The sequence below is a fragment of the Arvicola amphibius genome, chromosome 4 (assembly GCF_903992535.2).
Source record: "Arvicola amphibius chromosome 4, mArvAmp1.2, whole genome shotgun sequence".
Classification (NCBI taxonomy): domain Eukaryota; kingdom Metazoa; phylum Chordata; class Mammalia; order Rodentia; family Cricetidae; genus Arvicola; species Arvicola amphibius.
In genome coordinates, this window is record NC_052050.1 from 71,304,096 (window position 1) to 71,318,628 (window position 14,533).

Genomic DNA, 14,533 nt, shown 5'->3' on the forward strand with positions numbered 1-14,533 from the left:
CCTGACGCTAACAGCCCTGCGACTCGGAACTAGCGGCACAGGGTTACAGGATGCCTGCCCTGCTCTTCTTGGGGTGCAGACGTGTGGTAACTGGGGGCGGCCCCTACCTGTGATATGCACGATGAAGGGATTGGAAAGGAAGTCCTGGTCGCCCCAGCTGGTCTCGCATTGCAGGTACAGGGCGTCCCGCAGCAGCAGGGTGGGTACCCGCATGCCCCGGCGGTCATCCCACAGCACCCTTTGCCCGTCGGGGTGCAGCACTGAACTTTGCTGGAGGGACACAGTGACTGTCAGCTGCCTTTCGCGGGGATGGCACCGGAGGACGGGATCATAGGGTGAGGCTGGGGAAGGGACTAGTTACCGAGCGCAGCGTGATGTTGAGGCCGGGAATGGACACCAAGCAGGGCACCCACATCGAGTCCTTCCTGGTGACCAGGAGCGTGTCAGGTTTGTTGATGAAAGGCTGTTCAAAGTCTGCAGAGATGGCGTAGAAGTTGAGTAAGGGAGCCGTCCAGGATGTCTCTGGCTAGGGCTGGGGGTGTGGGAAGTATAAGGGAGCCCCATGGGCCAGGGTGGTGAAGTTCTAGCCTCCTGCTTCTGTGTGGAGCACAGCAAGACCCCATAATCACTCCTGCCTGCCTGGTGTCAGCAGTTGGAGGTGGTGCCTAGGCACCAGCTACTCTCTCCGGGACCCGGCCCCAGACAGGCCTCACCTCTTACGAACACGTAGGTGCTGGCAGCTGTGGTGCCCTCAATTCTGGCCTTGATGTACTTGTAGTAGCAGTGGTAGCTGCCCGTGTTGTTGGCGTGAGTCTGGGCCAGCAGCAGCACCTTGCAGTAGGGCCTAGCTTCTGTGCCTTCACAGTCTTGCACAACCTGGGTCTCCTCACCGTCTTTCCCACCTGTGGTCAGTACCTCCTGGGCCCCTGGCCAGGTCCATTCAAGGGGGTGCTGCCCCCTAGCAGAGGATAGTAGAAATAAGGATTTCTCCTTCCCAGTTTTAGCTTAGAGTCACACTCTCCAAGGAGCCTCCCTCAAGGGTCAAGCAAGAGCTTTGGCCCATCATTTTCTCTTCCCACAGAAGGGCAACCCAAGCTTGTGGTATATTCCACAGATCCACTCCCTGAGCCCTTGACTCTCTGCCTAGTTCTTGGAGCTGCGAATGGACAGGCTGGTAACACAGGCCTTCTTAAATAGCTGGTACTGTGAGGAGGCTCTGGGATCTGAGGGGTAGGCCTGGAGCTAGTGAGAGGTAGTTGGGACTGGATGTAGGTGGTAATCTGGAAGAGGTTTTAGGGGAGGTTGGGTGAGTGTAGGTGCCTCTGGGAGACCACATCCTAGGTCTCCCACTCAGCCTCTGTTCTGGGGAGTAGGGGTCTTCTGGTTCCTTTGGTCAGCTACCTCTTGTCTCAGTCTAGGGCAGCCTTCATGGACTGTCAGGTAGGGAAGAGCCAGTACCTGCAGGATATGGATAGGCTGTCCCCGGTGTCAATAACATATGAGTCCTCTGTGATGTTCAGGGTTGGAGGGGTCATGGAGTAACCGTTTGCCAGGCCTGAGGTGAAAGACAAGGTTACAGCGGTGTTACGTCATGGGGTCACGTGACAGTTCCTGCACTGTCCAGGCACAGTTAAGCCCTCTGGGATGCTTCCCCAAGGCAGGGCTAGTCTAGTGGCTTTCAGTCAGCATAGCCTTGTCTCCCCATGTGTAGCCTTGCTACAGCGTCAACCCAAAGGTGCCACAACAACTGCCAATCTCTACCACAAACTGTCCCTTGCTGTGGTCAAGGCCACCGGTCCCCACCACAGCCCTGTCTCTGTTCACAAATGGAGCCCAATTCCAGCTAACTTTGACCGCTGCCCTGACTTTTGATTTTTAAATGAGCTGAGCTGCTAGCAGGAAGCAGGAAGAGGAGGAGCCTCCAGGTCTCCTCCTATGGAATGGGGATAGCAGGAGACTGGAGAAGATATTTGGAGGTTGGAGACTCCCCAGTTTTGCCCGAGACCCCCCTCCATCCTGAATCCCACCTCCATACCTACTGCTTATGAGGGGTTCATGTATCCTAGATCCATGCTCTGCCATGACCTCGCCCTCTCCCAGATTCCAGACAATTCCTTTCTTCAGTTTCTGGGCTCTACCAGCTTCTTTCCGCTCTGCCTCTCTGAGCCTCTTCTGGGTTTTGCCTGCCCAGGTCTCTTCCACACCCTCAGGCCTTCCCATGGTGTTCCTCTCCAGATGCACAAGTGAACCTGCTTTGGCAGAACCCCGCTTCTGCCTTCCATGGCTAGGCTGATTAGGTGAGGCCTCACTGCTCTCCCACCTCCGTAGCTCACACACATAGTCCTGTGCCATCATCCATCTCCTAGTAGGATGTACATGTGCACATGCACGTATGTGTGTTTGCACATGTGTACAAGTGGGGTTTTCTGTGTACACACATCTATTTGTATCTGTGGGCCTGGGTGAGCAGACGTGCATATCTCTGAGAGATGCGTGTGGCTCTAGCTGTGTTCACAAGTGTGCACAGTTGTGCCATCTCCGACGGGTTCTCAATTGCATATACACGACAGGGTGGATTCCTGATGGGGGCAGTGGAGAGCATGGCCTGAGGGAGGTCTGGCCCTGGAACTTTGGCAGATGCATCCTGCCAGGACCGTCCTGAGACAACAGGAAGGGAGGACTGTGGGGCTGGAGGCCCAGGGCTGCGTCCTGAACCCCTCCCCATTCCCTATCCTCCTGGGATGGTGGTCACAGACCACTCTCCTGCCCCTAGCCGCCTTTTAGTTCTACAGACCATTGGGGTTTGGAGCAGCAACTCAGACTGTTTTGTCTCTCAGCTGGTTCTGTGGTCCCAGATTTCTGCCTTATAGCTAGTGGGGAGCGGGGAGAGAGCCTGGAGTATCCCAGTGCGGATGGTTCTACACACGCTGACCACAAGTCACCTGACAGGGTGGATGGTGCCAGAAAAACATGCTCCACACACGATGGATCAGCATCATGCAGACAGCCCAGCTACCAGTTAACACACAGTGGTCTCTCTCTCTTCTGGTTACAGTTTGGAATCATTTTCCCTCTTCTATTCATGTTACCTCACAGCTAGACTTGCCTGGGACCTCATCAAGTACCTAGTCCTATGGTACAGTCAGGGAAACAGGCCTCAGCTGGACCGAGGATCTGCCCTATGAAGGTAGCTGCTTGACAGCATGCCAGCTGCTGTGACTTCTGCCAAGGACCCCATCCCCCCACTTTGTGTTCAGCTCTTGATACACAGACCAGTAGCCCTAGCCTTGGGACACAGCTTTCTCTGGGTTTCTGAGGCGAGAAGTGTCTGGACTCTACAGACTGCTCTCCGAACGAAAGGGTATCTGTCCTATGCATGGTAGGTAGGTCTGAGTCTGAGGAGACATCTACTGTGTTGGGAAGAGAGCTCAATTTCAGGGCTTGAAAGAATCCCAAAAGGCTCTTTGCAGAGCTAGGCTTTAAAGCAGTTTTCTTTTGCCTGCTAAACACTGGACAATGAATAAAGCCATACTAGGTAAACAGCTGGGCAAACACGTAGGTGACTGAGTGGACAGTGGTCTATAATCTGAGCTACAGAAGGAGATGGTGTGATTGGCATGGGTCTTGACCTGTGGGAGTGAGAGACCTGTCCCCTCCTGATGGCCCTGATGGAGGTTAGGGTGAAGGTGACATGTGGCATAGGAGGAGAGCTGCTGTGGTCAGTGCCCATCTACCTCAACCCTACTTGGGATAGAAGACTTTCCCCCCACCCCCAGTGAAGTTGGGAGTGTACACCCTTGCACACTCCTGGCAATTGCCAGCTGCAGGACTGTGGCAACTGGAAGCCCAGCTTTTGCTTTTTCTTAGCTTCCGAGACACAGCAGAGGAGCAGCCGACCTGCTGGCTGCTCCTTGTCCCTCTGGCCTCAGCCCCTAAGAGGCCCAGGGCATTGCAACTAGTCTGTGCTGCAGTCTAGGACATTCCCATTTCCTTCCCTTCTGGGGATATCCCTCTTTAGTCTAGTTCAATAAGCCCCTTCCCTAGGGAGCAGTCATCATCATTCAGGTTTCCGCCTTGTCCTCCTGGGGGATCCTGGTGTTAGAACAGCAATTAGCCTGAGTTGTGGCTTTCATCTTCCTGAACTCCAAACGGGAGATGCACACCAAAGATTCAGAAGAAGGATGTGAGAGGGGTTGGTAGGTAATAGAAGGAAAGAGAATAAGATGAATAATGGACCATCAGGTGAACAAATGGGATGGACGGGAGAGTGGGCAGGTAGATGGATGAAGTACACAGATTGATGGATGAATGAATGGACGGATGAATGGGAGAGGGTGGGTAGATAGATGGATGGAAAGAATAGAGCCTGAAGGAGCCTCTTCCCCATCCATACTGCATACCCCCCAGAGTAGGAATTAATCCTAATTAAGACTATCCATCCTGTTTCCTCCTGCTTATGTGAAACCTGACTGAGGACACCATTTCCTCTGCTGGGTTCTCCCCCCAGACCCCATATTCCAGATGGAGAATGCCTTTTGGCCATTTCCCCTCCCTGAAGCAAGCCTGGAGGCTCATGCTTTTGATGGCACCATATTCTCCCCCACTAAAGCTGTCATCAGCTTCTCTCCTGCTCACTTCCTTTCATTCTCTGCTGACTATAGCTCCTGGCTCACCATCCTCCTCCCCACCCCAGCTCATGCCATTCTCCATGACTTCAACATCCACAGGATGACTCACCCGCTCCCTCCCTCAACTTTGAGATCCTCTCCTCCTCTCCTGTCAGCCACTGGTTTCCAGGGGGCACACCCTGGATGCGGTCACCACCAGAAACTGCGCCATCCCTGAATGCCTGCTACCCTAGGTTTCTTTTGTTTTCCTTCCTCCTTCCTTTCTTGCTCAGGTGTCCTTATCCACCACTGATAAATTTTTCGTCTTCATCAAAAATATCTATCGCCCCATCTCCTCTCCTGGCTCTAGTTCATAGCAAAGGATTCTGATTGTCCTTTTGCCTATAATCCTCCCTTCCAAGCCAGGATGCCACATTCCAGAGAAACTCAACCCTGCTTAGTGAAGCCCCTCGCACCGACCATGTCCCATTGATTTTTCTTCCTGCAGGCTGAGCAGGTTAACATGTCCAGAATGTTCCTTCTTTCTCAACTGTCAGCACTCACACACAAGACGATATCAGATGGAATGCTTTGCTGTCCTTCATCTGAAGCCCACACCCCCCTCAAGGAAGGACTTCTGAAATTATGGCTATCAAACCACATTTGTGTGCCCTAATATATCCGAGTCTCACAGATAATTCCATTCTCTTCTGATTGCTAGTCTTTCTCCATGGAAACACCTCCCAGCTTCATACAAGAAACACAGCGAAGCAATTCTCCACTGCATCTGGCTATTGTTTTTTTTTTTTTTTTTATATTCTTCTTTGTGGCCAAAGTTCTCTTTCACACCCGCTTGTACACTTCTGGGTGAAGTCCCAGTAAATGGCTATTCCCATGCCTCAGATTCAGAAGTGATTCGGGACACTCGCCGGTTCCCCTGACCTCGTTCTCTTCCCTCCTTCTTTAGTCTCCTCTGCCCACCATTGCCTTCTTTTACTCTCCCTGCCTTGTGCTCTCTCTTCTCAGGGTCCAGATAATTTCAAAAAAATTTTATCTTTAGCTCAGACCACTTCTCTCAACTCAACTAAAGGCATCCTGATGCACACTGGAATTGTCCCCACAGACACTCACCTAAAGGCCAGACTCAGACTCTGTTACCCCAGTCAAAGGCTCCTTCTTCTAGCGTCTTGGTGTTTCCAAATGGGAATCATCGTGGATGGTTGCCTTCTTTCCCCTACTTCACATACCACAATGCCTGGTAGGTCCCATGTATTACATATTCAGTCTGTGCTCACCTGCTGGGGGCCTACCAGCTACATTTGCCCCCAAAGTGGCCTCTTGTCTTTCTCATGATTTTTCTCCATGTATTTGTTGGTAATAACAAATGTTATTAATATGTTATTATTATTAACACACAGTGAGGGGTTGAAGAGATGGCTCATTGATTAAGAGCATTGGCTATTCTTCCAGAAGACTGGATTTGATTCTTAGCACCCACATGTTAGCTCACAACCATCCGCAACTCCAATTCCAGGGGATCTGATACCTTCTGGACTCTGTGGGGACCAGAGTCCAGTGGTGCAAAACACTTATACACATAAAAAGTTACATGTATTAAATGCAATATAAAATATACTTTATAATATATAATTACATATTATAGGTCTGGTGTGTGTGTGTGTGTGTGTGTGTGTGTGTGTGTGTATCATAATGAAGCCATATCCTACATATCTTTTATGTGACTTCACACTCCCTTTCTGGGAAAGTCAGAATTCCTGACAGGCCTAGCGCCTGCTCACCTCTGCACACGCTCATGACCTATTCCTGCCTCATGTCCACGTCCCCTCACCACCACACTGTGCAGCCGCATGCCATGCTCATTCTACCTTAGGGCCACGAGCTTTCTCTTCATGCTCTGCTTAACTCCAGGCCACAGCTTAGATGTGATCTCCTCACCTTTGCAAAACCCAAGTTCCTGCTTCAAGCTCTTCAGCCTTGTGCTTGCTTATGCAATCATCCCCCTCCTCCCCCTGCCGCGCCATGCTTTCCATTGCCCTCCATTTGAAATAAGCTTCAATGGGTAAGGAACAAGATAATTCTCTCTTCTACCCCTCCCCATGCCTAGTTCAGCACCAGGCAAGATAAAGACTCGCTGAATGACTTAAGTGGATGGGTGGACGGAAGGATGGGTGAATAGCGGAACAGATGGATGAACAGACAGACAGACAGACAGACAGGGAAAAGTGAGGATGAGTGGATAATTGGGCGGATGATACAGAGATGGAAGGACACAGTTTGTTGTGGTAATAGATGAGGAGTGTGAACCGATGGATGGGAGGATGGTCGGATGGATGGATAGATGGCTTGGTAGATGGATTGAAAGGCATAGTTGGCAGAGTGAATAGATGGGTCTGTTGATGGATGTATAGATGGGTGGGTGGGTGGCTGTATGGAAGATGGGCTAAACAGAGCTCAGCGTTATTTCTTTGGGCTGGAACTATGTAGGACCTTGGTGCTTCCAGTTTTGAATGGGCAGGAGAACATCAGATTACTCAGTAATGGGTCTGAAGGCTGCTGTGTCCAGAGGCTCTGTGACTGCCCAACCCCCACATGCAACCCTGAAAAGGGTGCATCCTTCCTGCTTGGCTGTTGACTGTCTCTGCTGTCCTTCCTTTCCCGCAGCAGGAAGTACTGTCATCCTGGTCTCTGCTGCGCTCCCCCTGCCTTCCTGTTCCTGACTCGGGAACTGACTTCTTCCTCCCAGGGCCAGCAGGTCCCTGGCCCCCAAGGCTGCAGCAGGGCAGTAGAGGCAGATGCCAAGCAGGGGTCAGGAAGGCCAGAGTGCACACCTCCACTTCCCTGTGCTGTCAGCAGTCCTGGGGGCACCATCCAGCCTCGGGTCACAGAGACCCTGGCGTCAGGCGCAAGAGACCGTGGTGCAGCCGGTCCCAAGGCAAAGCTAGCATCTAGCTGAGGGTTAAACAGGTGCTACGGAAATCTTCTGGCAGATAAGTGCTGGGCGCCGGCCAGGCAAACGGGCAGCTGGCCTGGCGATTGACATCTCAGTTAGTACTCACAGCAGCCTTAAAGGGAGGGGAGGATCCTGAATCCAGTCAGTGGTGAGGAATCTGAGGTAGCAGGTAGCAGTTTTAGGGTAGTCCAGATCTAGCTAAGCATAGGTCCATCCCTGTTTCGGAGCATGGGGCAAAGATCCTCTGGGCAGAAACTAGAGCTTTCTCTTCCTCCGAATCCCTCACGGAAAGCCTTAGAGACCCCCTCATAGGAAAGCCCACGCAGGAAGTCATGTAGTCCTGAGCAGCCAGCTTTCCCCTTATTCTTTTTTTTCTGCTTCCTGTTCATCTATTTCTTTAGTTTCATGGTCCAGTTTATGGCCAGCAAATCCCTTTAAACCACCAACCATTTCCTCCTTCTTTCCTTTTCTGTCAGGGTTTCATGTAGCCAAGACTTGTCTTAAACTCTCTCTCTTCTTGCCTCAGCCTCCCAGATGCTGTGATTACAGCCTCTACCTCCACCCCCAGCCAAGACACATTTTCAAAAGCACCTTCCCAGAGGGTCAGGCGGAGCTCGACCAAACACAAGAACCGCTGAGACCTAGTGAGGATTCTTCCTTTGCTGTGGCTGTCCCTGGGTTGGGTGTGTCCCCGAGTCCTGCCCAGGTGGGCCCAGAGAGGGGATGCTGAGGATGCATGGAGAAAGGGTTATGAGACAAAGAAGTTTGGAGCCAAGGGAGGGGACAGACATCTACTTGATGAATGTGCCCAGGAGATATGCTGGGACTCCAGAAGGTGAAAACTGTTGGTTTTCTTTGCAGGGGCAGGTTGCGAGGGGTTTTTGGGAGCTGCTGCACGGGTCCTGGGATACAGCCAAGGAAGTTGGCATGATGGAGTGAGGGTACCAACGGGCACACCTTCGACCTCCTCCTCACCCTCATCCTAACACCCTCTCTGTCCTTTTTCTCTTGTCACTCTGAAGCACTGGCCTGACTCCTCGGTGCCCAGCAGCCTCCTTGGCCTCTAGCCTATTTCTAAGCACAGAGGGACAATGTTGCTTCAGGGCCCTGTCCCTGGTTCCATAGACCATCTGGAGTATGGATGTCTTCAGGCGGGCCTTATTTCCTGAAGGCTGAATGTTTCAACATTCTGGCTGAGCACATCAAGTTGGCCTGGCTTGGGGCAATGTCTTCTGACTCCTTGTCTACACCTGGGGAATCCTTACTGCAGCTCTGAGGCCTGGTGCAGCCTCCCTGTCAGGTAGTGAACCTTAGAGTCACGCCTGCAACCCAGCCCTGACCCGAATCTCCAGGAGGGTTTGCGTCAGGTGAGGGTGCCAAGAGGCAGAATGTTAGCAGCTCGCATCTAGGTCCTTAAGTTCAGTATGATGGTCATGGAATGATAGCGGGGTCTCTGCCCCTGAGCTGACTCGGAAAACAGGCTTGTCGTGTCAAGAGCGAGCGACATGTACTCTCTTACGTGGCTACGCCCAGAGGACAGAGATGGCCAGGCTGTCGCCTACAGACAAGCTGTGGTGGGATATAATGGGGCATAGCTGGCCGGGTGGAGCTCAGGTTCTACGGCATTATTCTCAGGGCTGCCCCTGTGCTCCCCCTGGCACGGCAGACAACTGGCAGGGAGATGGCAAGGAGTGTTCTATTCTGGAGTCCTCCTGAGCTGGATGACACCCCTTGCCTTCTGAACTCAAGGGCCAAGTGGCCATCAGGCTCCCGTTTCCCACCTATAGGGCCGGAGTTTCCAGGGCTAGAGGGTACTGCCCTGGGTATGCTTGGAGCTGACTGGTTCGTCATCACAACGGCCTGGACCAGATTTCAGTTCCTCTCTCTAAGCTCCATATTGTCCCCCGGTGAGATGTGAATTCCTCCTAAGATTACCGTGAGTGATAGACCACAAATACCACAAGACATACCCAGAAACCACTACAAGTTTAGAATAAATAGTGACTGACTCATTGCTACCATCTTCCTGCTGAGTGCTTGGCTTATGGCTTCTGTGTCTGACAATCATTCTGTGTTGGGTCGGAACAGGCAGGGAGGAGGCTTGGGGCAGTCTTGTTTGATGGGGGCCAGGGAGGGTGTTTTTGAGAGCTCATCTGCAGCTTGTTGACCTAATAGGAAGTTACTGACCTACTTGGTAACTAAAAACCAGGTAGATGAGAGAAAGAGAGAGCGAGAGAGAGAGAGAGAGAGAGAGAGAGAGAGAGAGAGAGAGACAGAGAGAGAGGCAGAGACAGAGAGACAGAGAGAGACAGAGAGAGAGACAGAGAGAGAGGCAGAGACAGAGAGACAGAGAGAGAGACAGAGACAGAGAGAGAGACAGAGAGAGAGAGAGAAAGAGAGAGAGAGAGAGAGAGAGAGAGAGAGAGAGAGAGAGAGAAGGATAGAGAGAGAGAGAGAATGATGTTGGGCGAATGATGACATATAAAAAGGCCAGGCTCCCGCCCTGCTTATTGGATACATACTTGTTTATTACTTACTTACAGTACCCCTGCTTACAATGGCATACCTTGGGTCTTCAACCCTGTTTTGTGCTCCCCAGACCCTCCTCCCAACAGCTCTCCTGCATTTTCTGTCCTTGTGGGACCCTCGTCCTTAAGACCCCAGGCCACGTCTAAACATCAGCAGAACACACAGGAACTGGGAACACATGAAGCGCCCACTCATCTGATGAATAAGAATCGAAGAGCACGCACTTCCTGGGGTTGGCAAGGATGTAGAGAAGCAGCGGCTTCACGCAGCAGCAATAAAAAAAACGTTCACACGCGCTGACCCACCCAAATTCTGCTTATACCAATACATCCTGTCACAACAATAAAAGCAAATGCGTATTTAGCACTTTTCATGCACCAGCGCGGGCAACACACTGATCACACTCCCTATTCCCAGTTATACGCTCCCCGTGCCAGTTAGGTATGGTCAATACCATGGGTACAGAGGGGAAACTGAGGCACTTGCCTGAAATTTCACAGCTAGTACAGAATTGCCTTTGGGGACAGGATTATGCCAACTTTCCACAGATGTCAGGTATTACTTGCTCTTCTGCAGTTTTATGAAAGAGTACCAGCTATTCTCCGCTATTAGCTGCGGCATCCTCTGCTTAGGCTGGCGGTCTGATGGTGGTCATTCCACCAATTGTCGGTATCCTCCCACCCATTTTCCCACAGCTAACGAGTCTCCAATACCACGCCGTTCTCAGAGCTGAAGGCAGGCTCTGTAGACTAAGTAGGAGCTTGTGGCCCAGAAAGAGGACATCAAAGATAACGTGACAGGAACGCCAGGTCCAGATCCTTCCTCTCCTTATCATGCCGGCATTTGAATTTTGCACTAAGAGATCAGATGCCTTGTGGGGCTGACTCCTCCATCCATCCTCCTGTCTAGTAGGTTGTTCGAACTGGCTTAGGGTATCAGTCCTGGACCAGCATATTCTCATTTGCCCAGTGGCCAGAGGATCTTTCTAGAACACAACCCCCTTTCCCGATGAAATTGTGTCTTGTTGCCTGTCCTCCTGCTTGGGTACAATATGGATGCTCTTGACTTCTGGTCATCACACACTGTCCCCTCCCCAGTCCTGGAGATGCTGTCTTTCTCTGTATCATCTTTGTGTGACATCTCTTCCTTACTCCTGTGTATTAGCCCAATATCCCCCGACCCCACCAGGACTCCCTTCAGAAGCCTCCCACAATGTTATAGGCTTCGTGGAATGTTGGTTTCTCACACGTGACAATTCCCTGGATCAAGACTGGGGTTTTTCCCTTATCTTTACTGTGGCAGCCGTCACCGTGTTTCCTGGGTGATTAACCCGTGGCTGGCTTTGGGGGACACTATATATTATATGTGTACATGCATAGGGGGGAGGGAGGTGAAACCTGGTAAAGTGGAGGTGCCATGTTGCTGAAGTGTGCCCCTCAGGCCAGAGCTAGACCTACGGGAAATAGAATGCCCAGCACCGTTTGGGGGCAGGGTGGGGACAAAACGTGACAAGTCTGAGGGGTCAGACCCTTAGGAGTCCACCTGCGCTCTCTCCAATGCTGTCCTACATGTCCTCTCTTGGGTCTCCATGTCATCTGGGACCAGACACCTGTCACTTTCTTGTAACCAGTTCACTCCTGGCATCTAGTGGCATTTAGTGAGCCATTTCACCATCCTGGCTTTGATTTCCAGATTTACAAAATGGGAACAATGATGCCTACACCACAAGGGTAAATTCTCCATACACTTTTATGTGAAGTGATTTGATGAATCATTTTATGCCGAGGTGATATGCATAGCTTACTCCTAGACCCTGTGTGTGTGTGTGTGAGAGGAGAGAGAGAGAGAGAGAGAGAGGAAAGAGGAGGAGAGAGAGAGAGAGGGAGGGAGGGAGGGAGGGAGGGAGGGAGAGAGAGAGAGAGAGAGAGAGAGAGAGAGTTTGGGCACACTCATGTATACTTGGCATGTGGCTTAAAATACAGATGAACCATCATTTGGGAGAAGCTATGAGAGGAGATTTTGGAATAGCTGGTACGTTCCAGCCTCTTTTCTAAGGCCCGACTGCTGGAATCTGTAATCTGTTGCTCCTGGGCACACCAGAGAATGGAGTGAGCCCATTCCCCTTGGTGGACCCCTGCAGTGGAACTAACTTCCTTCCTGGAGCTTCCAGCAAGCTCTCCAGGAGGCCGAGTAGAGCAGGAAAGGGTCAGTATTGGTTAGGGATTGCAATCGGATTAGTCTTAGCTGTTGGTGCCTGAGCACTGTTGGGTGGCAAGCTGGGTGCATAGTGGACTAAGTGGGCGGCAAGCTGGGACCTGTGGGACTAGGTGGGTGCCTCTTAGGTCAGGGTGCCCTTGGAATCCAGAAGGAAAGATCTGCTCCACTAGCAGAAGCTGGTGCTTATGTTTGGGGGCTTCTGGGAGATTCAGATCTGTGCTCCAAAGATGGCCCTTGAGGAAGCACCATGGCAATATCTGGAAGGTGCTGGAACTCAAGAGTCAGGGATGAGGTTGGGAGTATAGGCTTGTCTCTATATTCTATGGGGTGCAGACGAAGATGGAGGGAACTCTAGCACCTTGCTGAGCTCTGGGCACTGGGTGGCTATGGTGTTGCCAGCTGGTGTGCCAGTCAGTTGCCCTGGACACCCTGGGGCCAGGTCTCTCCTTAGTGGCTGGCAAGACAAGTCACTTTATCACACAATCCAGCTGGCTCAGAGGTGGCCCCTCAGCGCAGCTAAATCGGGGCCACCAGCTCCTGCCTCAGGAAGAGGGAAATGCAGGCAGGCTGTCCTCTCTTGTGGCTCGGACAAGTCTTCTTCCCATGAAACCCCTTCTGCTGACCTTGCCGGCCACGTGGCCGGGGGGTCCCCCACTTGCCAACCAGGAGCCTGACGCCTACCTAGGCCTGGCCATTAGGGACAGGGGTGGGCAGCTGAGCTGAGGAGGAGCAAGGGTCAGAGGGTCTGTGACTGCATACTGGCACCGCACCTGCAAGGCAGGGCAGGAGCCCGCGCCTCTGAGGCTGGCCTCCAGCATAGTGCCTGCACCTTCCTGCTCCCAGACGTGTCCCCGCAGTTGACCGGTGAAAACTGAGATCCCAGAGGAAGCCCGTGTCTGAAAAGGACCAAAACTCAGCAATCCCCTGGCCTCTGGAGGGGACATCGCCAGGCTGCTTCCTCTATCAGAGATGTCCCGATGGAGTGCAGGATTGTCTTTGGACACATTTCTCCATGAAGCTTCCCAGAAGCTGTAGGGGTGCAAGTCAGACGTGGTGGAGAGACACCTAACCGGTACAGGAAAACCCCGACTGCTAGACACAGAGGACTTTTCTTTCTTTCCTCCCTAGAGTTGAACTCCGGTTCTCCAACTTTCCTTCCCTTATCTGACCTGGATGCGTGAACTGGCATCTTCCAGAAAGTCCATCTGGATGCCTCCATCTGGAGACCATGTTTCTCCAGGCCTCTTCCTCACTCAGACGGATGACCTTACTAATCACCTGTTTGCTCAAGCCAGACATCCTGGACATCACCTCCCCTCCTTCCCACTTACTAATGTGCATTTTACTTGTAGGTCCCTGGCTCCCCTGGACAGTACACCCCTGTGGCTACTGGCTCCTGCCATCTCTTCTGCCACTCCCTGTCTAGCCACCCAAGCTCTGGCGAGCCTCCAGCTTATGTCCGCTTGTCTTCAACTGGGCATTCCTATCTCTGGGCCTCATTTGAGAGGCTCCTCACTCAGCCCAGAATTCCCTTTCTGGGTACTCTGCAGATCCCCCCTAGAAGCCCTTAGATAAAGTCCTGCTCAAACATGTAGGTCACGACCCCCACAATGACTCTTTCACAGGGTGCTAAGACATCTGCATATCAGATATTACATACGATTCAAAACAAATAGCAAAATTACCATTATGAAGTAGCAACAAGATAATTTTATGGTGGGGGTCACCACAACATGGGAACTGTATGAAAACGGCCACAGCATTAGGAATGGTTGAGCACCACTGCCCTAGATGGACGTGAACATTGCCTTCTTGGCAGTCCACAGGTGACAGCTGGGTCTCTCTGAGCACTTTCAGCCCCACACGACGAGTATACCCACTGCCACATAAAAGTTCCTACCAATCTGGCACTCTGGAAAACCCCTGCAGGATGGGGTCATGCCCTTGTCCTTCCTGCCATGCTGGGCAGGTGATGTCTGTCTGTGGTGTGCAGGGCTACAGTACATCTTCCCTGAGACTCTGCGGAGTTGTCAGACTGTTCCACAATGCCATCTCAGACCTGGCTCTCATGAGGGACGGGGTCCTTTTGTTACACTGGTTCTGAGAGACACTTGTATCTCAGCCTGCCAGAGCTCTGAGCTAGGCCCAGAAGGCACGGGACACTTCAGACCTCACTATCCTGGACCTGGGCCACCCCTAAGAGCAGGGA

General features: G+C 52.1%; 1 protein-coding gene across 1 annotated transcript in view; it reads right to left on the bottom strand.

Annotated features, from left to right (window-relative positions):
• Nucleotides 1–14,533, bottom strand: part of Flt4 (fms related receptor tyrosine kinase 4) — a 45,063-nt gene that overhangs the window by 28,122 nt on the left and 2,408 nt on the right. Inside the window, exons 2-5 of the mRNA XM_038328155.1 lie at nt 1,459–1,555; nt 714–958; nt 362–474; nt 108–270 (exon numbers count right to left, since the gene is read on the bottom strand). Of these exons, the coding sequence (XP_038184083.1) occupies nt 108–270; nt 362–474; nt 714–958; nt 1,459–1,535 (598 nt within the window). The 5' untranslated portion in view covers nt 1,536–1,555. The remainder of the gene's footprint in view (nt 1–107; nt 271–361; nt 475–713; nt 959–1,458; nt 1,556–14,533) is intronic.